The 23,705-nt window shown below is 41.5% G+C and overlaps 1 protein-coding gene across 1 annotated transcript in view; it reads left to right on the forward strand.

Moving 5' to 3' along the window:
• abcd3a (ATP binding cassette subfamily D member 3a) overlaps positions 1–23,705 on the forward strand; it is a 121,351-nt gene that overhangs the window by 31,996 nt on the left and 65,650 nt on the right. Inside the window, exons 4-9 of the mRNA XM_043698846.2 lie at positions 5,937–6,025; positions 7,679–7,748; positions 10,150–10,247; positions 14,654–14,777; positions 19,523–19,579; positions 19,874–20,016. Coding sequence (XP_043554781.2) covers positions 5,937–6,025; positions 7,679–7,748; positions 10,150–10,247; positions 14,654–14,777; positions 19,523–19,579; positions 19,874–20,016 — 581 coding nt within the window. The remainder of the gene's footprint in view (positions 1–5,936; positions 6,026–7,678; positions 7,749–10,149; positions 10,248–14,653; positions 14,778–19,522; positions 19,580–19,873; positions 20,017–23,705) is intronic.

The following is a 23,705-nucleotide window of genomic DNA, read 5'->3' on the forward strand; positions in this document are numbered from 1 at the left end:
CGGTGTTTTAGCTTTTATTAATAGAGGGATCGAGTTCTGGAACCATGTGGTTATGCTACAGCTGTACAAAACTCTAGTGCGGCCGCACTTGGAGTATTGTGTACTGTTCTGGTCACCGCATTATAAGAATGATGTGGAAGCTTTGGAAAGGGTGCAGAGGAGATTTACTAGGATGTTGCCTGGTATGAAGGGAAGGTCTTACGAGGAAAGGCTGAGGGTCTTGAGGCTGCTTTTGTTGGAGAGAAGAAAGTTGAGAGGTGGCTTAATAGAGACATATAAGGTAATCAGAGGGTTAGATAGGGTGGACAGGGAGAGCCTTTTTCCAAGAATGATGACGGCGAGCACGAGGATGCATAGCTTTAAATTGAGGGGTGATAGATATAGGACAGATGTCAGAGGTAGTTTCTTTACTCAGAGAGTAGTACGGGTATGGAATGCTTTGCCTGCAACAGTAGTAGATTCGCCAACTTTAAGTACATTTAAGTCATCATTGGACAAGAATATGGATGTACATGGAATAGTATAGGTTAGATGGGCTTCAGATTGGTATGTCAGGTCGGCGCAACATCGAGGGCCGAAGGGCCTGTGTTGCGCTGTAATGTTCTATGCAATATACCAAACTACAAAAATGTTTTTTTTTCATTTAATAATTAAAACAACTGAAAATACATTATGACCCATTTCTGTGTTATAGTATACTCTCAGCAAATATGTAGCCTTGTAGATTTTGCTTCAAATCCCTTCCAGCTTTTCACCAGATTCCCTTCTCCCTGTCACTTAACTTGGTCTACTCTCCTGCTCCTCGGATGCTGCCTGACTGGCTGTACTTTTCCAGCACCACACTTTTTGACTCTGATCTCCAGCATCTGCAGTCCTCATTTTGTCCTTCTGAGTGTGCCCATGCTGCCATTTAGCAGCAAAGCCCACTCTGATGATTCCTTAATTATGAAAACTCTGCAAGAGCCATCTCTTCAAATTCAGAAAATCCATCCTCCTCCTCATCTGCTCGGTGGATAATGTAAAGCAGCAATATTTCTGACTTACACTGTAGATCGCTGAGCATGTGTCCAGAAAGGCCAGCTGCCCTGTTCTTTCTGTGTCAAGACGTTAAAACCTTGTCACTTTTTAATTTCTATAGGTTTGGGCCTTAATCTCTTTCTGCAAGACGACCAAATTGCATGGGCATGTCTGCTGACAATATTATTATGACCATACCATAACCTATTCAGAACATTCTATCTCCTTTTGAAGGAAACATTTTAAAGCATAACTGTCTTATGAAGTCTTCCATTCTTTGTAATGTTATCGCAGCAAGTTGTTGATTGGAAGCTAATTTATATCTTTTAATATTAACTGGATTAATTTTTCACTATTTTGGGGAGATTGAGGGAAAATCTTTAATGCTCTGTAAGGAAGTGGTGAGATTTTAAAAAAGAGGATGGAATAACAATATGGAAACTAGATTCGTAGGCCTGAGAGAGACACTTTCTTGCTCGGATGCAATATTAGAACATAGAACATTACAGCTCAGTACAGGCCCTTCAGCCGCCGATGTTGCGCCGATCTGTGGAACCAATCTGAAGCCTCTCTATCCTACACTGTTCCATTTTCATCCATATGTTTATCCTTTGACCATTTAAATGCCCTTTAAAGTTGCCAGGTCTACTACTGTTGCAGACACAGTGTTCCACACTCCTACAACTCTCTTGAGTAAAGAAACTACCTCTGATATCTGTCCTATATCTATCACCCCTCAATTTAAAGCTATGTCCCTTCCCCTTTGTGCTAGCCATCACCATCCGAGGAAAAAGCCACTCACTGTCCACCCTATCTAACCCTCTGATTATCTGATATGTCTCTATTAAGTCACCTCTCAACCTTCTCTTTAATGAAAACATTCTCAAGTCCCTCAGCCTTTCTTCATAAGACCTTTCCTCCATACCAGGTAACATCCTAGTAAATCTTCTCTCTACTCTTTCCAAAGCTTCCACATCCTTCCTATAATGCGGTGACCAGAACTGTATGCAATATTCCCAAGTGCAGCTGTAACAGAGGTTTTGTACAGCTGCAACATGACCCTTTAATCCTGCTGCACCTTCCAAAGTGAATCACCTTATACTTGTCTGCATTAAACTCCATTTGACACCTCTCAGCCCAGCTATGCAGCTTCTCTATGTCCCTCTGTAACCTGCAACATCCTTCAGCACTATCCACAATGCTACCGACCTTAATATCATCCGCGAACTTACTAGCCCATCCTTCTGTGCCCTCATCCATGTCATTTATAAAAAAGACAAACAGCAGTGTCCCCAAAACAGATTCTTGTGGTACACCACTAGTAACTGAACTCTAGGATGAACATCTCCCATTAACCACCACCCTCTGTCTTCTCTCAGCTAGCCAATTTCTAATCCAAGCCGTTAAATCACCCTCAATCCCATGCCTCTGTATTTTGTGCTGGAAATGTGTTGCTGGAAAAGCGCAGCAGGTCAGGCAGCATCCAGGGAACAGGAGAATCGACGTTTCGGGCATAAGCCCTTCTTCAGGAATCATGCCCGAAACGTCGATTCTCCTGTTCCCTGGATGCTGCCTGACCTGCTGCGCTTTTCCAGCAACACATTTCCAGCTCTGATCTCCAGCATCTGCAGACCTCACTTTCTCCTCTGTATTTTGTGCAACAGCCTACTGTGGAGAATCTTATCAAACGTCTTACTGAAATCCATATACACTACATTAACCGCTTTACCCTCATCCACCTGTTTAGTCACCTTCTCAAAGAACTCAATAAGTTTTGTGAGGCACAACCTACCCTTCACAAAACCATGTTGACTATCCCTAATCAACTTATTCCTTTCTAGGTGATTATAAATCCTATCTCTTATAACCCTTTCCAACACTACCCACAACCAATGTAAGGCTATAATAACTGGGGTTGTCTCTACTCCCCTTGAACAAGGGGACAACATTTGCTATCCTCCAGTATTCTAGCACTAAAAATTTTCATATCCTCTCTGATGACGAAATTTATGTTGTTCTAGAGTCATAGAGTCATGCAGCACGGAAACGGACCATTTGGCCCAAATCGTCCATGCTGACCAGATTTCTCAAACTGAACATTTGCCTGTATTTGGACAATATCCCTCTAAACCTTTCCCTGTACCTGCCCAAATGTCTTTTAAATGTTGTAATTGTACCCACCTCTACCATTTCCTCTGGTAGATCATTCAATATATGCACTAACCTCTGTGTGGTAAAAGTTGTGCTCCGGTCTCTTTTAAATCTTTCCCCTCTCACCTTAAACCAATGACTTGTAGCTTTGGACTCACCTACCCTGGGGAAAAAGAACTTGGCTATTCACCTCATCTATGCCCCTCAATCAAGTTTGTGAGACATGATTTCCAAGCACAGGACAATGCTGACTATCTCTACTTAATCCTTGCCTTTCTAAATGCATGCAGATCCTATGTCTCAGAAACCCCTCCAACACGTTGCCCACTGCTGACATTAGGTTAACTGGTCTGTCATTATCTGGCTTTTCTTCTCAGACTCTCTTAAATAATGGCACGACTTTAATCACCCTCCAGTCTTCCACATCTTACCCGTGGCTGTCGCTGATACAAATATCTCTGCAAGGAGTCTCGCAATTTCTTCCCTAACTTCTCACAATGTCCTTGGATACACTTGATCAAGTCCCAGGGATTTATCTACCTTTATGCATTTTAATGCCTTCAGCATCACCTCTTCTGTATTGTGTACTCTTTTCAAGACATTACTGTTTGTTTCCTTGAGTTCCCTAGCTTCCTAGTCTTTCTCCACAGTAAGTACTGACGTAAAATATTCATTTTAAGATCTTACCCATCTCCTATGGTTCCACACATAAATGCTGAAAATGTGTTGCTGGAAAAGCGCAGCAGGTCGGGCAGCATCCAAGGAACAGGAGAATCAACGTTTTGGGCATAAGCCCTTCTTCAGGAAGCCATTCTTCAGCCATTCCTGAAGAAGGGCTTATGCCCGAAACGTTGATTCTCCTGTTCCTTCGATGCTGCCTGACCTGCTGCGCTTTTCCAGCAACACATTTTCAGCTCTGATCTCCAGCATCTGCAGTCCTCACTTTCTCCTCCACACATAAATGGTCTTGTTAAACTTTAAGGGTCCCTATTCTCTTCCTAGTTACTCTTTTGCCCTTAATATACTTGAAGCATCTCTATGGACTCTCCTTCACCCTCTTTGCCAAAGCTATTTCATACCTTTTTTGCCTTGCTGATTTCTGTCATACACCCCCTGTACGCCTCTAGGGATTCACTTGTTTCCAGATGTGTATACCTTTCATATGCCTCCTTCTTTTACTTGACCAGTATATCTCTCGTCTTCGGTATTCCCTACTCCTGCCAGCCTTGTCCTTCACGCAAGCAAGTACATGCTGTCCCCAAACACTCGTTATCTCGCTTTTGAAAGCCTCCCACTTGCCAGATGTCCCTTTACTTGCAAACAACCTCCCCCAATCAACTTTTGAAAATTCCTGTCTAATGCCATCAAAATTGGCCTTGCCCCAATTTGATGCTTTAACTTGTGGATCAGGCCTTTCCTTTTCCATAACTATTTTAAAAGTAAAAGGATTATGGTCCCAAAGTGCACCCCCATTAACACCAGAGTTACTTGCCCTGCCTTATTTCCCAAGAGGAGGTCGAGTTTTGCCCTTTCTCTAGTAGGGTCACCTGTATAAAGATTGAGAGTTTTCTTGAAGACACCTGACAAATTCTTCCCCATCCAAGCCCTTAGCACTATCGCAGTCCCAGTCTATGTTTTGATAGTTAAAATCCCCTATTCTTACAACTCTTATTCTTACATCTGTGATCTTCTTACATTTTGCTCCTCAATTTCCTGCTGATTATCGGGGACGGCCTATAATGTAATCTCATCAGAGTGATCACACGTTTCTCGTTTCTATCCATATAGCTTCACTGGATGATCCCACAGGAGTATAGTCTCTAAGATCTGCTGTGATGTTTCCCCAATCAAAAATGCCATTTCCCCTCTCCGCTGTTGCCTCCCCTTCCATCCTTCCTGTAGCATCGATTCCCCAGAGCTATTGAGCTGTCAGTCCTGTTTCTCCCTCATCCATGTTTCTGTAAGAGCTATGACATCCCAGCCCAATGTTCCCATCCATGCCCTGAATTAATTCTGCCTTACTTGTCAGGCCTCTTGCATTGAAGTAAATGCTTTTTAATTCCTCAGAATTCTCTCTTTCCCTGTTGTGTTCTTGCCTTCCTTGTCTGTTTAATTTGCTTATTTTAACTTCCGTACCAGCCTAGACCTCTCACGCCTCACTACTGCTTAGAGTCCCATGCCTCTGCCAGATTAGTTTAAGCCCTCCCAAGTAGCTCCAGCAAATCCAGAGATTGAAATTGAAATCTTTCTGGTCTGTTTAGTGCAATGTAGCACTGAAATGCATTAACCTACCAAACCTTAAAGAAGTATTGATCAAATTCTATGAAAATGTCTTGGTTTATAACAAACATATGTGTATGTATAGAACAGTATTCAAATTTTAGTACAATTCTGTTCCAAAGTTGGGATGCAGCCAAAATGAATTTCCAGTTCTCTTTGGTTTCTTCCAATATTCAATGTCTTTCTGTAGCCATGTGGGATGATAGGAGAATGTTCTGTGAGCTATTTGCCATTGGAATTCCTAATTTAGTTGTTACACTGTGTTTATTTCAGTTTACTTTTTTATACGCCCTCTCATGTCACATTAAACTTGGTATCCACTTAATTTCATGGTGAGGAATCAAAGAAAAAACTGTCCCCTATGGTACCAATGTACAATGGCATCCATGTGCAAGCTGTCATGGTCAACCAAAGATGTGAACCTTTATGACTATGGGAAGGGAATATATCAAGTCAATATTTTACATCCATTTTTTTCTTCATTCTAGTCTGCATACCTGATTCTCATTGCAGTAATGCTTGTTGCACGAACCTACTGTGATGTCTGGATGATTCAAAATGGAACCATGATTGAAAGGTATGTTTGCAGATCCCTGTTTGTTTATAACATATCTGTCTGCATGAAGAAATGGGAACAGCTGGTTTGAAATGCTATTTCTCAGAATAAATCTCTCAACATCGTGGGCTGAAGGGCCTGTTCTGTGCTGTACTGTTCTATGTTCTATTTTTGACCCAAACCGACCAACTCCCAATTGTATGGGACTGTTTAAATAAATTAGAATTAGAATCCCTGCAGTGTGAAAACAGGCCCTTTGGCCCAACAAGTCCACACAGACCTTCTGAAGAGTAACCCATCCAGACCCATTCCCTGATCCTATATTTGCCCCTAACTAATGCACCTAACCCACACGTCCCAAGACACTATGGGCAATTTAAGCATGGCCAATTCACTTAGCCTGCACATCTTTGGATTGTTGGAAGAAACCGGAGCATTGGGGGGAAACCCACGCAGACACTGGGAGAATGTGCAAACTCCACATAGTCGCCCGAGGCTGGAATCGACCCCAGGTCCCTGGCGCTGTAAGGCAGCAGTGCTAACCACTGAGCCACCGTGCTGTCCCACGGTGATAAGATTGGATAATTTCTGAGAGGCATGTTATGATGCTTTATACCACTGAAAAGTAATTTTCACCTAACTTAGACTGGAAAGCTCCTTACTGGAAAGTTTTCTGAATCAGTTCATTTGAATATTCGTTACCCTGGTAGTTGATGCACCTTTTAAAGCACGTGTACGCTGCTAGAATCCATTGGAATTAGAATGCAGCTTCTATGAAGGCTGGATAACCAAGCTATTTTTGGGGGGGTGTGCTTGCTGAGGTGGAGGGGGTAGCTGAGGGGGTGGTGTTGAGTGGTTTAAACATTGTCATCTTGGAACCATCTGTTGACACAGGTGATGCGTATGTGGAGCGAACTGCTAGAGGAAGTGGTAGCGATGAGTACAATTACAATATTTAAAAGATATTTGTTCAGTTATGAGTAGGGAAGGTTTAGAGGGATGTGGTCCTAATGCAAGCAAATGGAACTAGTTCTGATAAGGAAACCTGGTTGATATGGATGAGTTTGTTTCCATGCAGTATGACACTATAAATCTGGGAAGTCTGAGTTTTAGAAAGTGGATATATAGTGACAGCTTTCCTGATATTGTTCGGTGGGATCCCTTATTTTGTTACGCATGATCCCTAATTGAGTGAATGGTTGTTTTTTTCTGTTCAGATTCCTTGGAAGGGTGTTCGATGAGAGTTTGAATGTAACAAATTAGATTAGTTTAGATTACTTACAGTGTGGAAACAGGCCCTTCAGCCCAACAAGTCCACACCAACCCGCCGAAGTGCAACCAACCCAGACCCATTCCCCTGCACCTAACACTACGAGCAATTTAGCATGGCCAATTCACCTAATCTGCACGTTTTTGGAATGTGGGAGGAAACTGACGCAGACATGGGGAGAATGTGCAAACTCCACACAGTCACTCACCTGAGGCGGGAAATGAACCCGGGTCTCTGGCGCTGTTGCCATAGCTGAAAGAGAAATACAGGCAGACGAGTGAGCTTGAGGACCCTCCTGCATTTCATTGAAAGGAATTTTCTAAAACATATTTGGAAAAATATTGTATGTGTATTTTGAACAAATTGAGACCTAATTTTTGTCCTTTGCATGTCATGATTTACAGTGCAATTATTGGTCGGAGCACCAAAGATTTCAAGAAATACTTATTCAACTTCGTTGCTGCAATGCCAGCTGTAAGTTTCGTTTTCTGTTGCTTGTTATATCAGCAGTTTTAGATAGCTAACTTTTGACTTACAGTCAAATGTGACTGCAGGTCCTTCTGTATCTACATTATCCATTTACTTTGTAAACTTCTTTGGCTACTTTATCTGTGACCATTCTTATGCTATAAGGTCGGAAGAGGGGATGTTCTCTGATTGCCACCAGTCATGATTCCTCAGATACTGAGGATAGCAATCAGGCTGAATCTGATAAGTGACAAATAACATTTGAGTCACATGAGTGCCAGACAATGACCATGTCCAACAAAAAGGAATGTAACCATCAAATTTAATCGAGATAAATGTGAGATGCTACAATTTGGTTGGGAAAATCAGGGCAGGACTTATGCACTTAATGGTACAGTCCTGGTGAGTGTTGCCAAACAAAGGGATCTTTAGAGTGCAGGTTCATAGTTCCTTGATAATGGAGTTACAGGTAGTGAAGATATTGGTCAGTGCATTGAGTAAATGAGTTGGGTAATCATGTTGCAGCAGTACAAGACATTGGTTAGGCAACTTTTGAAATACTGCGTGAACTCCTGGTCTCTTTGCTGTAGAAAGGATGTTGTTAAATTGGAAAGCATTCAGAAAAGACTTATAAGAATGTTGCGAGGGTTGGAGGGTTTGAGCTGGAAGAGGTTGGATAGGCTAGAGCTATTTTCGCTGGAACATAGGAGGCTGAGATGTGACCTTAAAGAAGTTTATAAAATCATGAAGAGCTTGGATAGGGTAAAATGTCAAGGTCTTTTCACTAGGTTAGGGGAGTAGAAAACAAGAGGCCATAGGTTCAAGGTGAAAGGGGAAAAATTTAAAAGGGACCTAAGTGGCAAACGTTTCATGCAGAGGGTGGTGCATGTATGGAATGAGCTGCCAGAGGATGTTTTGGCGGCCAGTAGAATTACAACATTTAGAAGGCACCGGGATGGATATATGAGTAGAAAGGGTTTGGAGAGATATGGGTCAAATGCTGGCAAACAGGACTAAATTAATTTAGGAAATCTGGTCGGCATAGACAGGTCTGTTTCCGTTTTGAACATCTCTATGATTTATAACGCTTAACTTTCAGTGGCACTACCGTTGCTGAATTCCACACTGTCAATGTCCTGTGGATCACTCATATAAATACTGTGGCAACACTCACCAGGACCATACCATTGAGTGCATAAGTCCTGCCCTGATTTTCCCAACCAAAATGTAGCACCTCACATTTATCTCGGTGAACAGGTCAGAGGCTAGGAATTCTGCAGTGAGTAACCCACCTGTCTGCGCAGTGTCTGCCCACACTAGGTTGTGCTACAGGAGTGTGATGGAATACTCTACTTGTGCCTGAATAAGTGTAGGTCCAACAGCACTCAAGGAGCTTGACACCAATTGGGGCAGAGCAGCCCATGAGATTAGCACCCCATTCACCACTTCCAACATGAACTCCCCTCACCACCAATGCACAGTGGCAGTAGTGTGTACCATTCATATGGTGCACTGCAGGAACTCACCAAGGTTTCTTAAGTAACCTCTTTCAAACCTGTGACCTCAATATGTAAGGTCAAGATGTGGAGGTGCCAGTGTTGGATTGGTGGACAAGGTCAGAGGTCACACAACGCCAGGTTATAATCCAGCAGGTTTATTTGAAATCACAAGCTTTCAAAGTGCTGCCCTTTTGTCAGGTAAAGCCACTTCACCTGATGAAGGAGCAGCTTTCGGGAAGCTTGTGATTTCAAATAAACCTATTGGACTGTTAACCTGGTGCCGTGTGACTTCTAACTCTAAGGTCAAGGGCATCAGATTGGAGCACCACATTCCCCTCTGAACCTCACACCATTCTGACTTGAAACTATACCGCTGATACTTGGCAGTGATGGAGTTGTGTTTGGGTTGCTGGTGGTGTCTGCACTGGTGAGGGTGTTGGTGAAGGTGAGATGGCGCTGAAGAATGGTGACTTTCGTTCCAGTGGCAGCACTGCAAAGGGGACTGCTGCCTGGTCACCAGGTCCATAGTGGAGCACTTAACAAGAAGAACTATAAAGTTGAACACTTTTCCGTTATTTCTTAATTTTTCGGTCTTTATATTCAATGTTTTGATCTATTTCTATGTTTTAAGATGACAGCAGAGATTGGCAACACTATACACCACTTTTTACTGTATTTTGTAACAAAACGCATGTGATAATAAATAATGCAAATAAATCAAAAATAAGGATGGTCATTAAATATTGGCCTAGCTATTGATACCCACAATCCTGTGAATGAATAAAACAAAATCATAATTAAGATTAGATGATTGTGTTTGTCAGGGTACGCTTGTTAATCAAAATTAGAAGTTGTACTTCCTAAATTTAGTTTTTAGTGATGCTAATTTGTAACTTGTATTACTTCAGATATCTCTGGTAAATAATTTTCTGAAGTTTGGTTTGAATCAACTAAAACTTCGATTCAGAGTACGACTCACCACCTACCTGTATGGGGAGTATTTAAAGTAAGTCAATAGCTTTTGGAACAATATAGTAAAGTAAATTTATATAGTTATTCTAAAATAAAACTGTCTTGTCTGTGTATTTTTAATGATTTAGAAATAAAAGTCAAATAATCATAGGCCTTGAGTTTGAATTAATATTATAATTTTAATCTTTGGCCATTATCAAACAAAAATATAATTTAAACGTAATGATGAACAAAAGAGACTGCACATATAGCCAGCTATGCTGTTTTAAAATACCTTCCAGAGATTGATTTTAAACTGCAGTGATTTTTCAAATAAGTTGGGAATGGGGTAGGGGACAGGGCAGCATTCGCAAAAAATGACTCTCAAATCCTACTTCCAGAGTATGTTAACTCTCTCAGGTCTTATCTGCATGCTATCAGGTAGTTGCGTGAGGCTGAGGAGAAAGTAGCAGTTATTTGCTGGGTTCAAGAAACCGCAAGCAATAGCCAGTAACAACATAAGACTCACTATGAAAAAGCATGTCATTAGACAGAAGATTTCTGCAGGGCCCAGGGAAAAGGGGAGCTCATTTTGTTTCGACTGCTCTCAGCAACTAACTGCTGAGTTGCCTGCTGGAATCAACCAGGGACGACTTGAATTGAGGCACATGATACAGTTTGAGGTGTTTGTTGGAAATTCCTGAGCAGGGAAGCCATGATAAAGGAAATTATTGAACATAACTTGGAGGATCGCGTGCTTCCAGACCTGCTTCCTCAGACTTCAGTTAAAACATCGAGGGCTACCGTCGATGCACTGGGATCCAAAGTTGCTTTAATTCATGAGGCTCTTATTTGCTTCCATCAAGTGTCTCAGCAATCTAATTGCTGTAAGTAGTTAGAATGATGACCAGTGTGATTGCTTTGGTATGGCATATTGCAGCATTTTTTTAGACATGTTCCTGCCAGGCAGGTATTATTAAAATCACATCCAAGGTTTTTTTTTGTACTTAGTGTGATCCAGAGGAAGGTGAATTAAACATTTCAACATGCTACATATAGGTTGTATGTGCTTATCCCTTTAAGGGCAATATAATCTCTGCCCTGTATTGCTCCCCTTCCCTGCCCTCCTATTTGAATAAACTACAGGTACAGTAAAAGCCTAGAGACATTGACATGTAATGTACTTTGTGGAAAATCACATACAAATAATTCTATTAGTTTTAAAATAGTGATGGAAAAGGAAAGACCAGATCTAAAAGTTGAAATTCTAAATTGAAGAGAGGCCAGTTTTGACAGTATTAGGCAAGAACTTTCAAAAGCTGATTGGGGGCAGTTGTTCACAGGTAAAGGGTCGGCTGGAAAATGGGAAGCCTTCAGAAATGAGATAACGAGAGTCCAGAGACAGTATATTCCTGTTAGGGTGAAAAGAAAGGCTGGTAGGTATAGGGAATGCTGGATGACTAAAGAAACTGAAGGTTTGGTTAAGTAAAAGAAGGAAGCTTATGTCAGGTGTAGACAGGATAGATCAAGTGAATCCTTAGAAGAGTATAAAGGCAGTAGGAGTATACTTAAGGGGGAATTCAGGAGGGCAAAAAGGGATATGAGATAGCTTTGGCAAATAGAGTTAAGTTGAAACTTTATTGCTGGAACAGCACAGCAGGTCAGGCAGCATCCAGGAAACAGGAGATTCGACGTTTCGGGCACAGGCCCTTCTTCAGGAAGAAGGGCCTGTGCTCGAAACGTCGAATCTCCTGTTCCCTGGATGCTGCCTGACCTGCTGTGCTGTTCCAGCAATAAAGTTTCAACTTTGATCTCCAGCATCTGCAGACCTCACTTTCTCCTCAAATAGAGTTAAGGAATAGTGCCCCTCAGATCAACAAGGCGGCCTTTGTGTGGAGCTGCAGGAGATGGGCGAGATAATAAACGAGTATTTTGCATCCGTGTTTACTATGGAAAATGACAGGGAAGATATAGAATGTAGGAAAATAGATGGTGACATCTTGAAAAATGTCCATATTACAGAGGAGAAAGTGCTGGATGTCTTGAAATGCATGAAAGTGTATAAATCCCCTGACCTGATCAGGTGTACCCTAGAACTCTGTGGGAAGCTAGAGAAACGATTGCTGGGCCTCTTGATGAGATATTTATATCATCAATAGTCACAGGTGAGGTGCCAGAAGACTGGAGGCTGGCTAATGTGGTGCCACTATTTAATAAAGGTGATGAGGATAAGCCAGGGAACTATAGACTGATGAGCCTGATGTCGATGGTGGGCAAATTGTTGGAGGGAATCCTGTGGGACAGGATGTACATGTATTTGGAAAGGCAAGGACTAATTAGGGATAGTCAACATGGGTTGTGCATGGGAAATCATGTCTCACAAAATTGATTGAGTTTTTTGAAAAAGTAACAAAGAGGATTGATGAGAGCAAAGTGGTGGACGTGATCAATATAGACTTCAGTATGGCATTTGACATGGTTCCCCATGAGAGACTGGTTAGCAAGGTTAGATCTCATGGAATACAGGGAGAACTAGCCACTTGGATACAGAACTGGCTGAAAGATGGAAGACAGAGGATGGTGGTGGAGGGTTGTTTTTCAGACTGGAGGCCTGTGACTAGTGAGTGCCACAAGGATCAGTGCTGGGTCCGCTACTTTTCGTCATTTATATAAATGTTTTGGATGTGAGCATAAGAGGTATAGTTAGTAAGTTTGCAGATGACAACAAAATTGGAGGTGTAGTGGACAGCAAAGAAGGTTACCTCCGATTGCAATGGGATCTTGATCAGATGAGCCAATGGGCTGAGAAGTGGCAAATGGAGTCTACTTAGATTACTTACAGTGTGGAAACAGGTCCTTCGGCCCAATAAATCCTCATCGACCCGCCGAAGCGCAACTCACCCATACATTTACCCCTTCACCTAACACTACAGGCAATTTAGCATCGCCAATTCACCTGACCTGCACATCTTTGAACTGTGGGAGGAAACCGGAGCACCCGGAGGAAACCCACGCAGACACTGGGAGAATGTGTAAACTCCACAGTCAGTCGCCTGTGGTGGGAATTGAACACGGGTCTCTGGCGCTGTGAGGCAGCAGTGCTAACCACTGTGCCACCGTGCCGCCCATAAATTTAATTTAGATAAATGCGAGGTGCTGCATTTTGGGAAAGCAAATCTTAGCAGGACTTATATACTTAATGGTAAGGTCCTAGGGAGTGCTGTAGAACAAAGAGACCTTGGAGTACAGGTTCATAGCTTCTTGAAAGTGGAATCGCAGGTAGATAGGATAGTGAAGAAGGTGTTTGGTATGCTTTCCTTTATTGGCCAGAGTATTGAGTAAAGGAGTTGGATGGTCATGTTGCGGCTGTACAGGACATTGGTTAGGCCACTGTTGGAATATTGCATGCAATTCTGGTCTCCTTCCAATTGGAAAGATGTTGTGAAACTTGAAAGGGTTCAGAAAAGATTTACAAGGATGTTGCCAGGGTTGGAGGATTAGAGCTATAGGGAGAGGTTGAATAGGCTGGGGCTGTTTTTCCTGGAGCGTCAGAATCTGAGGGGTGACCTTGTAGAGGTTTATAAAATCATAAGGGGCATGGATATGGTAAATAAACAAAGTCTTTTCTCTGTGGTGGGGGAGTCCAGAACGAGAGGGCATAGGTTTAGGTGAGAGGGGAAAAATATAAAAGGGACCTAAGGAGCAATGTTTACACACACAGGGTGGTGCGTGTGTGGAATGAGCTGCCAGAGAAAGTGGTGGAAGCCAGTACAATTGCAACATTTAAAGGCATCTGGATGAGTATACGAATAGGAAGGGTTTGGAGGGATATGTGTCGGGTGCTGGCAGGTGGGGTAGATTGGGTTGGGATATCTGGTCAGCATGGATGAGTTGGTATGTTTCCAAGCTGTACATCTCTATGACTCAAAGCATTTATCAAAGTTTGAATTTGCCATTGAAGTTGCGCTGGTTGCAGAAAGCGCAGCAAAGAACTCTAAACAGTTGTGATCTCTTTGATATTGCCAAATGAAAGATCCTGTCTATGCAGGGGCTATGCCAAAGCAACATGGTCTTATTTTGGATTAAATGCTACTATTAAGACAAGTCACTGACTTAGTAACTACTGTCACTCTGTTTCCCAAAACTGCACATGAGAAAGAAGTGTGCTGGTGTCAGGCAGCAGCGAGATAAAGTATACTTTTAAATCGGTTGCCAAAAACTGCAGGGAGTAGGTTAACAATAGCTCAAGTATATCAATTGCTTATTGCTGTCCTATGTTCTATTTATAAAACTTAACAATAGAATCAATGGTAGAGGAGCCAAATGAGTCCAAAAGGCTGTTATGCAATAAATTCAATTAGGAATTTTAATCAGCTACCAGAACCCACAGTATTAGTAGTTAACATTATGAATATTTTAAATTAATTTTTCACTGATGCAAAAATATTTTTGTTTTGATAGAGGCTATACATACTATAAAATGGGTAATCTTGACAATAGAATAGCAAATGCGGACCAACTATTAACTCAAGATGTGGAGAAGTTCTGCAACAGTGTGGTGGACTTGTATTCAAATCTCAGTAAGGTGAGTTATATCTGTCACTTCTGTAATCCTCCTCTCGGAATTACCACAGATTATGAATTTCAGATGGCATGACTCAGCTATTTGTGTACACTTTATGTCAGAGTTTTCTAAATAAAGTATAAAATAAAAATCCAAGGCACAAAAAGCCCCCAACCAAAGTCATTCCTGTCATCCTCTGTGAGGTGACTGTAATGCTTTGTCCTTTCTCATCCTCTGTTAATAGATAACCATAAGTTCCCACCTCAACACCTTTCTTCCATTGTCTACCATTGTATAAAGGCTTGAGGACCCAGGAAAGACCTTGCTGTGATGTTTCAGAGATGCTCTCCGCTGAGCAAAATAGCACAGTGTGGGTAGAGGTATGTATGTGAGATTTGTAGAGAAAAGCACATCTAGAGACTTTTAGACATGGGCATAAAACTACATGATGTGCCTCACTGGGAGTGCTCTCATTTAGTTCATTTTTGTCGATCTGATTTCAGCAAAAGCAGTTACAACAATGGTTTTATGCTACCCTATCACAGCTAATCCTGGAGTCCATAGGATATAGTCCTTTTACCTACATGCTGCTTACTCCTTGTCAAAGTCATATGTCGACACAAAGTCAGATTACACAAGTACGCTGACAATCTTCAAATCACCTTTCCGCCACTGCTTTGATCTCTCTATAGCCTTCTGTTACCAGACTGTTTGTGTGACATCCAGTATGGATGAACTGAAGTTTCCTTTTGTTAATTTTGCAACGATCCAACAGCAATTAGAGACAGAGGCAAAAACTAACTTCATATACATGCCAATGTTTCTGTGCCCCTCTCAGAAGTTGTCTCAGGCTAAGCATAAACATTGGCAGTCTCAACCTCCTATTCATCCTGTAGCTGAAATTCTGAATCCAAGTTACCTCAAAAGAAAAACAGGCTTTAAATGCAAGGCCATCTCCTTACATCATAATAGTATTGCCCATATTCATTGCTATTTCACCCCAAGTCTGCCGAAATTATTTGTATAATCTCCAAATCTGACTATTCTTAAAGCACTCCTGGTGCCTTTTTCTCCTTCATCCATCTTTAATTTCAGGCCATGCAAATTTCTACTAAGTAAAATTCTCATAGATTCGAATTTTATCAAAGAATGTTGCAACACCTGTCGAGATTGGAAACTCTTTAAAAAAAAAGAGATATCAGGTAGAGTCATAGAGATGTACAGCATGGAAACAGACACTTCGGTCCAACTCATCCATGCCAACCAGAATCCCAACCAAATCTAGTCCCACCTGCCAGCACCTGGCCCAAATCCCTCCAAACTGTTCCTATTCATTTACCCTTCCAAATACCTTTTAAATGTTGCAATTGTACCAGCCTCCACCACTTCCTCTGGCAGCTCATTCCATACATGTACCACTTTCTGCGTGAAAATGTTGCCCCTTAGGTCTCTTTTATGTCTCTCCCCTCACCCTAAACCTTGGACCTCAGGGAAAAGACTTTGTCTAGTTATCCTATCCATGCCCCTCATGATTTTGTAAACCTCTATAAGATCACCCCTCAGCCTCCGACGCTCCAGGGAAAACAGCCCCAGCCTGTTCAGCCTCTCCCCATAGCTCAAATCCTCCAACCCTGGCAACATCCTTGTAAATCTTTTCTGAACCCTTTCAAGTTTCACAACATCTTTCTGATAGGAAGGAGACCAGAATTGCACGCAATATTCCAACAGTGATCTAACCAATGTCCTTTACAGCCGCAACATGACCTCCCAACTCCTGTACTCAATAATCTGACCAATAAAGGAAAGCATACCAAACGCCTTCTTCACTATCCTATCTACCTGTGACTCCACTTTCAAGGAGCTATGAACCTGTACTACAAGGTCTCTTTATTCAGCAACACTCCCTATGACCTTACCATTAAGTGTGGAAGTCCTGCTAAGATTTGCTTTCTGAAAATGCAGCACCTCCCATTTATCTGAATTAAACTCCATCTGCCACATCTCAGCCCATTGGCCCGGCTGATCAAGATCCTGTTGTAATCTAAGGTAACCTTCTTCGCTGTCCAGTACACTTCCAATTTTTGTCATTTGCAAACTTACTAACTATACCTCTTATGCTTGCATCCAAATCATTTATATAAATGACGAAAAGTAGAGGACCCAGTAGAGGATCCTTGTGGCACTCCACTGGTCACAGGCCTCCAGTCTTAAAAACAACCCTCCACCACCACCCTCTGTCTTCTACCTTTGAGCCAGTTCTGTATCAAAATGGCTAGTTCTCCCTGTATTCCATGAGATCTAACCTTGCAAATCAGTTTCCCATGGGGAACCTTGTCACACCCCTTACTGAAGTCCATATAGATCACATCTACTGCTCTGCCCTCATCAATCCTCTTTGTTATTTCTTCAAAAAACTCAATCAAGTTTGTGAGACATGATTTCCCACGCACAAAGCTATCCCTAATCAGTCCTTGCCTTTCCAAATACATGTACATCCTGTCCCTCAGGATTCTCTCCAACAACTTGCCCACCACTGTCGTCAGGCTCACTGGTCTATAGTTCCCTGGCTTGTACTTACCATCCTTCTTAAACAGTGGCACCACGTGAGCCAACCTCCAGTCTTCCGGCACCTCACTTGTGACTATCGATGATACAAATATCTCAGCAAGAGGTCCAGCAATCACATCTGTAGCTTCCCACAGAGTTCTCGGGTACACCTGATCAGGTCCTGGGGATTTATCCACCTTTGTGTTTCAAGACATCCAGCACTTCCTCCTCTGTAATATGGACATTTTTCAAGATGTCACCATCTATTTCCCTACATTCTATGTCTTCCATGTCCTTTTCCACAGTAAATATTCAAAATACTGGTTTAGTATCTCCCCCATTTTCTGCGGCTCCACACAAAGGCTTCCTTGCTGATCTTTGAGGGGCCCTATTCTCTCCCTAGTTACTCTTTTGTCCTTAATGTATTTGTAAAAACCCTTGGGATTCTCCTTAATTCTATTTGCCAAAGCTATTTCATGTCCCCTTTTTCAGTCCTGATTTCTCTCTTTAAGTATACTCCTACTGCCTTTACACTCTTCTAAGGATTCACTCGATCTTTCCTGTCTATACCTTACATATGCTTCCTTTTTCTTAACCAAACCCTCAATTTCTTTCGTCATCCAGTATTCCCTATACCTACCAGCCTTTCCTTTCACCCTAACAGGAATATACTTTCTCTGGATTCTTGTTATCTCATTTTTGAAGGCTTCCCATTTTCCAGCCGACCCTTTACTTGCGAACACCTGACCCCAATCAGCTTTTGAAAGTTCTTGCCTCGTACCATCAAAATTGGCCTTTTTACAATTTAGAGCTTCAACTTTTAGATCTGGTCTATCCTTTTCCATCATTATTTTAAATCTAATAGAATTGTGGTCGCTGGCCCCAAAGTTCTCCCCCACTGACACCTCAGTCACCTGCCCTGCCTTATTTCCCAAGAGTTGGTCAAGTTTTGCACCTTCTCGAATAGGTACATCTGCATACTGAATCAGAAAATTGTCTTGTACACACTTAACAAATTCCTCTCCATCTAAACCCTTAACACTATGGTAATCCCTGTCTATGTTTGGAAAGTTAAAATCCCGGACCATAACCACCCTATTATTCTTACAGATAGCTGAGATCTCCTTACAGGTCTGTTTCTCAATTTCCCTCTGACTATTAGGGGGTCTGTAATACAATCCCAATAAGGTGATCATCATCTCTTTCTTATCTCTCAGTTCCACCCAAATAACTTCCCTGGATGTATTTCCGGGAATATCCTCCCTCAGTATTCTTCAGTGACTAATGGACAGAAGTTCATGCTTTTCTTTTTCATTTTAAGGCACTAACCGAATCAAATGAATTAAAATCAGTATTGAATGAACCCTACTTAATCATCAACTACTGTGTAATCTTAAAGAAAAGACATTTATCTGTTTACAAACTAACACCACCTAGCTTTTCAGCAGGTTCCCCTCTTCCACTCTGCCTCCTGTGATGCATTGTTTGAAAAACTGCCTTTTGAAAATTACTACTCTTGGCATTCTAAGTATTCCTAATTGTCTTCTGGCAATGAGGCAAATGCCGAGGTCTCTTTGATCTTGAAGTTTCTACTCGCCCTGTCTCTTTGAATAGAGAATTGGTTCTTTTTGGTCAATTGCTTTGTAGCTAACACAAGCCAGTCTTTTTCCTTGTTTATGACAGCAGTTGGGTTTCTGTTTCTCTTGTTCCAGGTTTTTGGGTCTGTACATGTATATGTCCAGAAAGACTAGCTCCTTTTTGTTGTGTCAAGGTGTGAAAACTAACACTTGATTTTCAATAGTTTTTGGTTTGCATCTCTTTCTCAATAACAGCATGCCATTTTGCACCTGCTTCCACCTACTTTGGGATGATTTTACCCTATTTTCAGGGCACTCTGTTTTATTTTCAAAGGCACAGTTTAAAATGTACCAACCTTATAAAATCTTTGTTTGTAACAATTAGTAATTCTCTAGGTTTTTTAGAAAAAAAAGATTCCTAAGTAATGTGCTTCTGTGAAGAAGTGTCTCCATTCAACATGTAAACTTGCTTTTTCTTTCCACAGATAATGATTATTTTGCAGGATCCTCTGTCTTTGGGTTAGATTTTCATCCTGTGCAGAATATTACTTTTTAAATAAATGATATTGTGATTTTACTGTTGATTTGCTGTATTCTTATTCCATCACTTCATAATTAATTTTGAGTGTTTTTCCTTTTCAGCCTCTTTTGGATATATTTCTGTATATATTTAAACTAACAAGTGCAATAGGTGCTCAGGTGAGTTCTGAATAAATTAGTTGTTTACTGATAGTAAGGGCTGAAAGAGCTTGTGTTAACTTTCTGAGCAAATGAGAAAATGTTTTGATACACTTAGATTCAAAAATATCATTGCATCAAATAAAATGATAATATCACCTGGATTTTAATGTACAGATACTGATTTAGTGAGTTGAATATTGTTTTGATTATAAACCTTTGCTTGTTTTGGTGCTTATACATTTTGAGAATATTATATTGGCATTACTGCAAATATATATATATATTTTTGAACAATTACTGTCTTTGTCTTAGGGTCCTGCAAGCATGATGGCTTACCTGATTGTTTCAGGTTTGCTTCTGACTCGACTTAGAAGACCAATTGGTAAAATGACAATGACAGAGCAAAGATATGAAGGCGAATACAGATATGTCAACTCACGGCTTATTACAAATAGGTGAGGAGACACTTAGTAAAATCAGTGGATTTTTAAATTGCTTTAAATGGAAGGATATGTGATATTTTATCATGACATGCCTCACCCTGCTTTCCAAACCATTGTTGGCTAGTTCTTTCTCTACTTATTGCAGCACCAAACAATTTGTGTGATTCGCCTTGCTGTCTTATTGTTTTATTAGTTTATTTCTTGCAAAGCCTTTCTAAAGCCAAAGCAGAAATTAAGAAGTTTGGCTCCTGTATTCTGCAGAGGAATTTTTTCCTCCATAGTGAATCTGTGGGATTATTTACTGCAGAGTGCTGTGTAGAGGCAGGTATTCAAAGTTAAGAATCACACCACACCCGGTTATAGTCCAATAGGTTTATTTGGAAGCCCTAGCTTCCAGAGTGCTGCTCCTTCATCAGGTAGCTGTGGAACAGGATCATAAAATACAGAATTTATAGCAAAAGATTACAGTGTCATGCAACTGAAATGAAATATTTAACAAATCTAGATTGCTGTTAAGTCTGTCATCTTTTAGAATGGGTTGTAAGTTTCATTTATCAATATGTAAATTCCACAACTACTTTTGAGTCACATTCTCGAAATAACTTAAGATTTTATAAAGAAAGGTTGACATCTCAGCTAAAAACAATTAAAGGTGTGAGGTTAGAGTCTGTCTGTATCCCAATCATGAGTCAGAATGGTTCTATTTCCAAAGTAGGAATTTATAAAATATTACATGGATTGACTGCCTGCAGATTGTGTGCTTTTTGAACAAAATAGAATGTATCTGCAAATATAATTCTGCAAATACAAATTTACCCCATAGACTTGTGTGTCTGCATGCATGAGAGAGAGAGAGAAAGGGAGTATGAGTGTGTGTACGTGAATGTGAGTTGCACGTGAGATAGTGTGTGTGTGTGTGTGTGATGGAGTATAAGTTGAGAGTGTGCACATAGCTGTGAGTATGGGGAATGTATGTATGTGTGTGTGTGTATGAGAGGGTCTGCATGAGTGCGTGCTTCCACCCTAAACATATTAAAACAGCCATCTCCTACAGACAAGCCCTATGCATACACACAATCTGTTCAGATGAGGACGAATATGACAGTCAGCTGAAGGTGCACAAGGATGCCCTCATAAGAACAGGGTACGCTGCTCAACTCGTCGATTGCCAGTTCTGACGTACCACAGTGAGAAACTGCAATGACCACCTCAGGAGACAGGCACGGGATTCGACTGATAGTGTACCCTTCGGTGTTCAGTACTTCCCGGGAGTGGAGAAACTATATCATGTTCTTCGCAGCTTGTAACACATTATTGATGAGAATGAGAATCTTGCCCAGACCTTTCATACCTGTCCATTTCTCGCCTTCAAACAACTGCCAAACCTTAAATAGACTGTTGTTCACAGCAAATTGGTCAGCCTTTTGGACAACATGGACCACAATACTGTACAACCCTGTCATGGCAACTATTGCAATACGTGTCAGAGTGTCAAAATGGATGCTACCATTACACATGGGGTCACCACCCACCATGTACGCAGCAGGTACTCATGTGATTCTGCCAACGTTGTCTATCTCTTACGCTGCAGGCAAGGATGACCTGAGGCATGGTACATTGATGAGACAAAGCAGACCCTGCCACAACGGATGAATAGACACCGTGCAACAATTGCCAGACAGGGGTGTTCCCTCCCAGTTGGGAACACTTAGGCGTTCAGGGACATTTGGCCTCAGATCTTCGGTGACCATACTCCAAGGCGGACTTCGGGACAGGCAACAATGCAAAGAGGCCGAGCAGAGGCTGATAGCCAAGTTCAGTGCCCGTGGGGATGGCCTCAACCAGGACCTTGGGTTCATGTCTCAGTATGGGTGATGTCTCTCTGTCTCTCTGCCTCAGTGTCTCTCTATCTATCTATCTATCTCTCTCTCGCACATACATGCACGTTCTTATGTACTTACACAGACTTCTTTCATGCACATGCTCTCTGTCAAACATGCACCCCACCAACTCACACCCATGCACACATCGTCTCATAGGCTTAAACTTCATCTCTCTCTCTCTCTCTCTCTCTCTCTCTCTCTCTCTCTCTCTCTCTCTCTCTCTCTCTCTCCCCCTCGCACTTGTACATACATGCACACAATCTGCAGGCAGTCAATCCATGTACATAGAACATTACAGCACAGGCCCTTTGGCCTCGATGTTGCACCATGTAACATTTTATAAATTCCTACTTTGGAAATAGAACCAGTCTGATTCAAGATTGGGATACAGACAGACCTCACACCTTTAATGTATTGTCTGAGCTGATATGTAGTTTTTTTAATAAAACCTTGTTATCTCGAGAATGTGACTTAAAAGATGTGGGATTTACATATTAATGAACCGAAACTTGCAACCCATTCTAAAAGATGAAAGACTTAAACAGCAATCTAGGTTTGTTCAATATATCTATCCAATAGGTCAATCAGTACGTAAAACAGGAAGATAAATGTTTCTCTAATGATTGAATGATAGCACAGCCTTGATGGGCCAAATCGTCTAATTCTGCTCCGATGTCTCCTTTATAGTGTAATGCTGTAACCCATCTTTGTTCCACCAGATTTGTTTCTGGAATTCGGGACTATGAAGAGAGTTTGGGTAAATTGGGTTTGTATACCCAAGAGTTTCAAAGAATGTCAGAGGCTGAGGGGTGATCTTACAGAGGTTTATAAAACATGAGAGGCATGGATGGGATAAATAGACCAAGTATTTTCCCTGGGGTGGGGGAGTCCAGAACAAAAGGGCATAGGTTTAGAGAGAGAGGGGAAAGATATAAAAGAGACCCAAGGGGCAACTTTTTCACGCAGAGGGTGGTACGTGTATGGAATGAGCTGTCAAGAGGAAGTGGTGGAGGCTATTACAATTGCAACATTTAAAAGGCGTTTGGAGGGATATGGGCCACGTGCTGGCAGGTGGGACTAGATTGGTTTGGGATATCTGGTCGGCATGGACAAGTGGACTGAAGGGTCTGTTTCTGTGCTGTACATCTCTATCACTCTATGATATCATTCCAGTTGCATGACGCTGTAATCTATTGCTATAAATTCTGTGTCTCATGATCCTGTTCCACAGTTACCTGAGGAAGGAGTAGGGCTCCGAAAACTAGTGCTTCCAAATAAACCGGTTGGACTATAACTGGTGTTGTGTGATTTTTAACTTTGTCCACCCCAGTCCAACTTCGGCTCCTCCACATCATAGTATAGTCAAGGCTGAGATAGGCAGATTTTTAATCAGTAAGCGAATTGAGAGTTCTGGGCAAAAGAAGGAAAAGTGAGGATTATCACATTAGCCATGATCTCATTGGCAGAGCAGATTTGCTGGGCTGAATATCCTACATCTGTTCCTTTGCCTTATGGTTACATTTACGCATTCTTTGACTTTCTAGAGTAGATTATTAATTTGCTAATGTACTGCTTTACTGAACTATGTAAACGTTTGGGCTAGATACCAAGGCCCAATATTTTTCTGTAAGCATGGTGGATCAGAAATTGCTGAAAGAACTCTGAGACCAGGGAAGCAGTTGTCCTGATAAACTCAGTAGTAAACTTTTGTTGTCTTTTTTTCCCTGCCTGGCAGCTGGCCAACTTGATATTAGCATGGGGAAGTTAGAATCACAGCAGGGGTCAAGAGCATGCAATAGAGGCTGATGGTTTACTCGA

This window comes from Chiloscyllium plagiosum, unplaced genomic scaffold (genome assembly GCF_037043375.1).
Source record: "Chiloscyllium plagiosum isolate Xiang-an unplaced genomic scaffold, Cpla_swu_hap1 HiC_scaffold_9, whole genome shotgun sequence".
Taxonomy (NCBI): Eukaryota; Metazoa; Chordata; class Chondrichthyes; order Orectolobiformes; family Hemiscylliidae; genus Chiloscyllium; species Chiloscyllium plagiosum.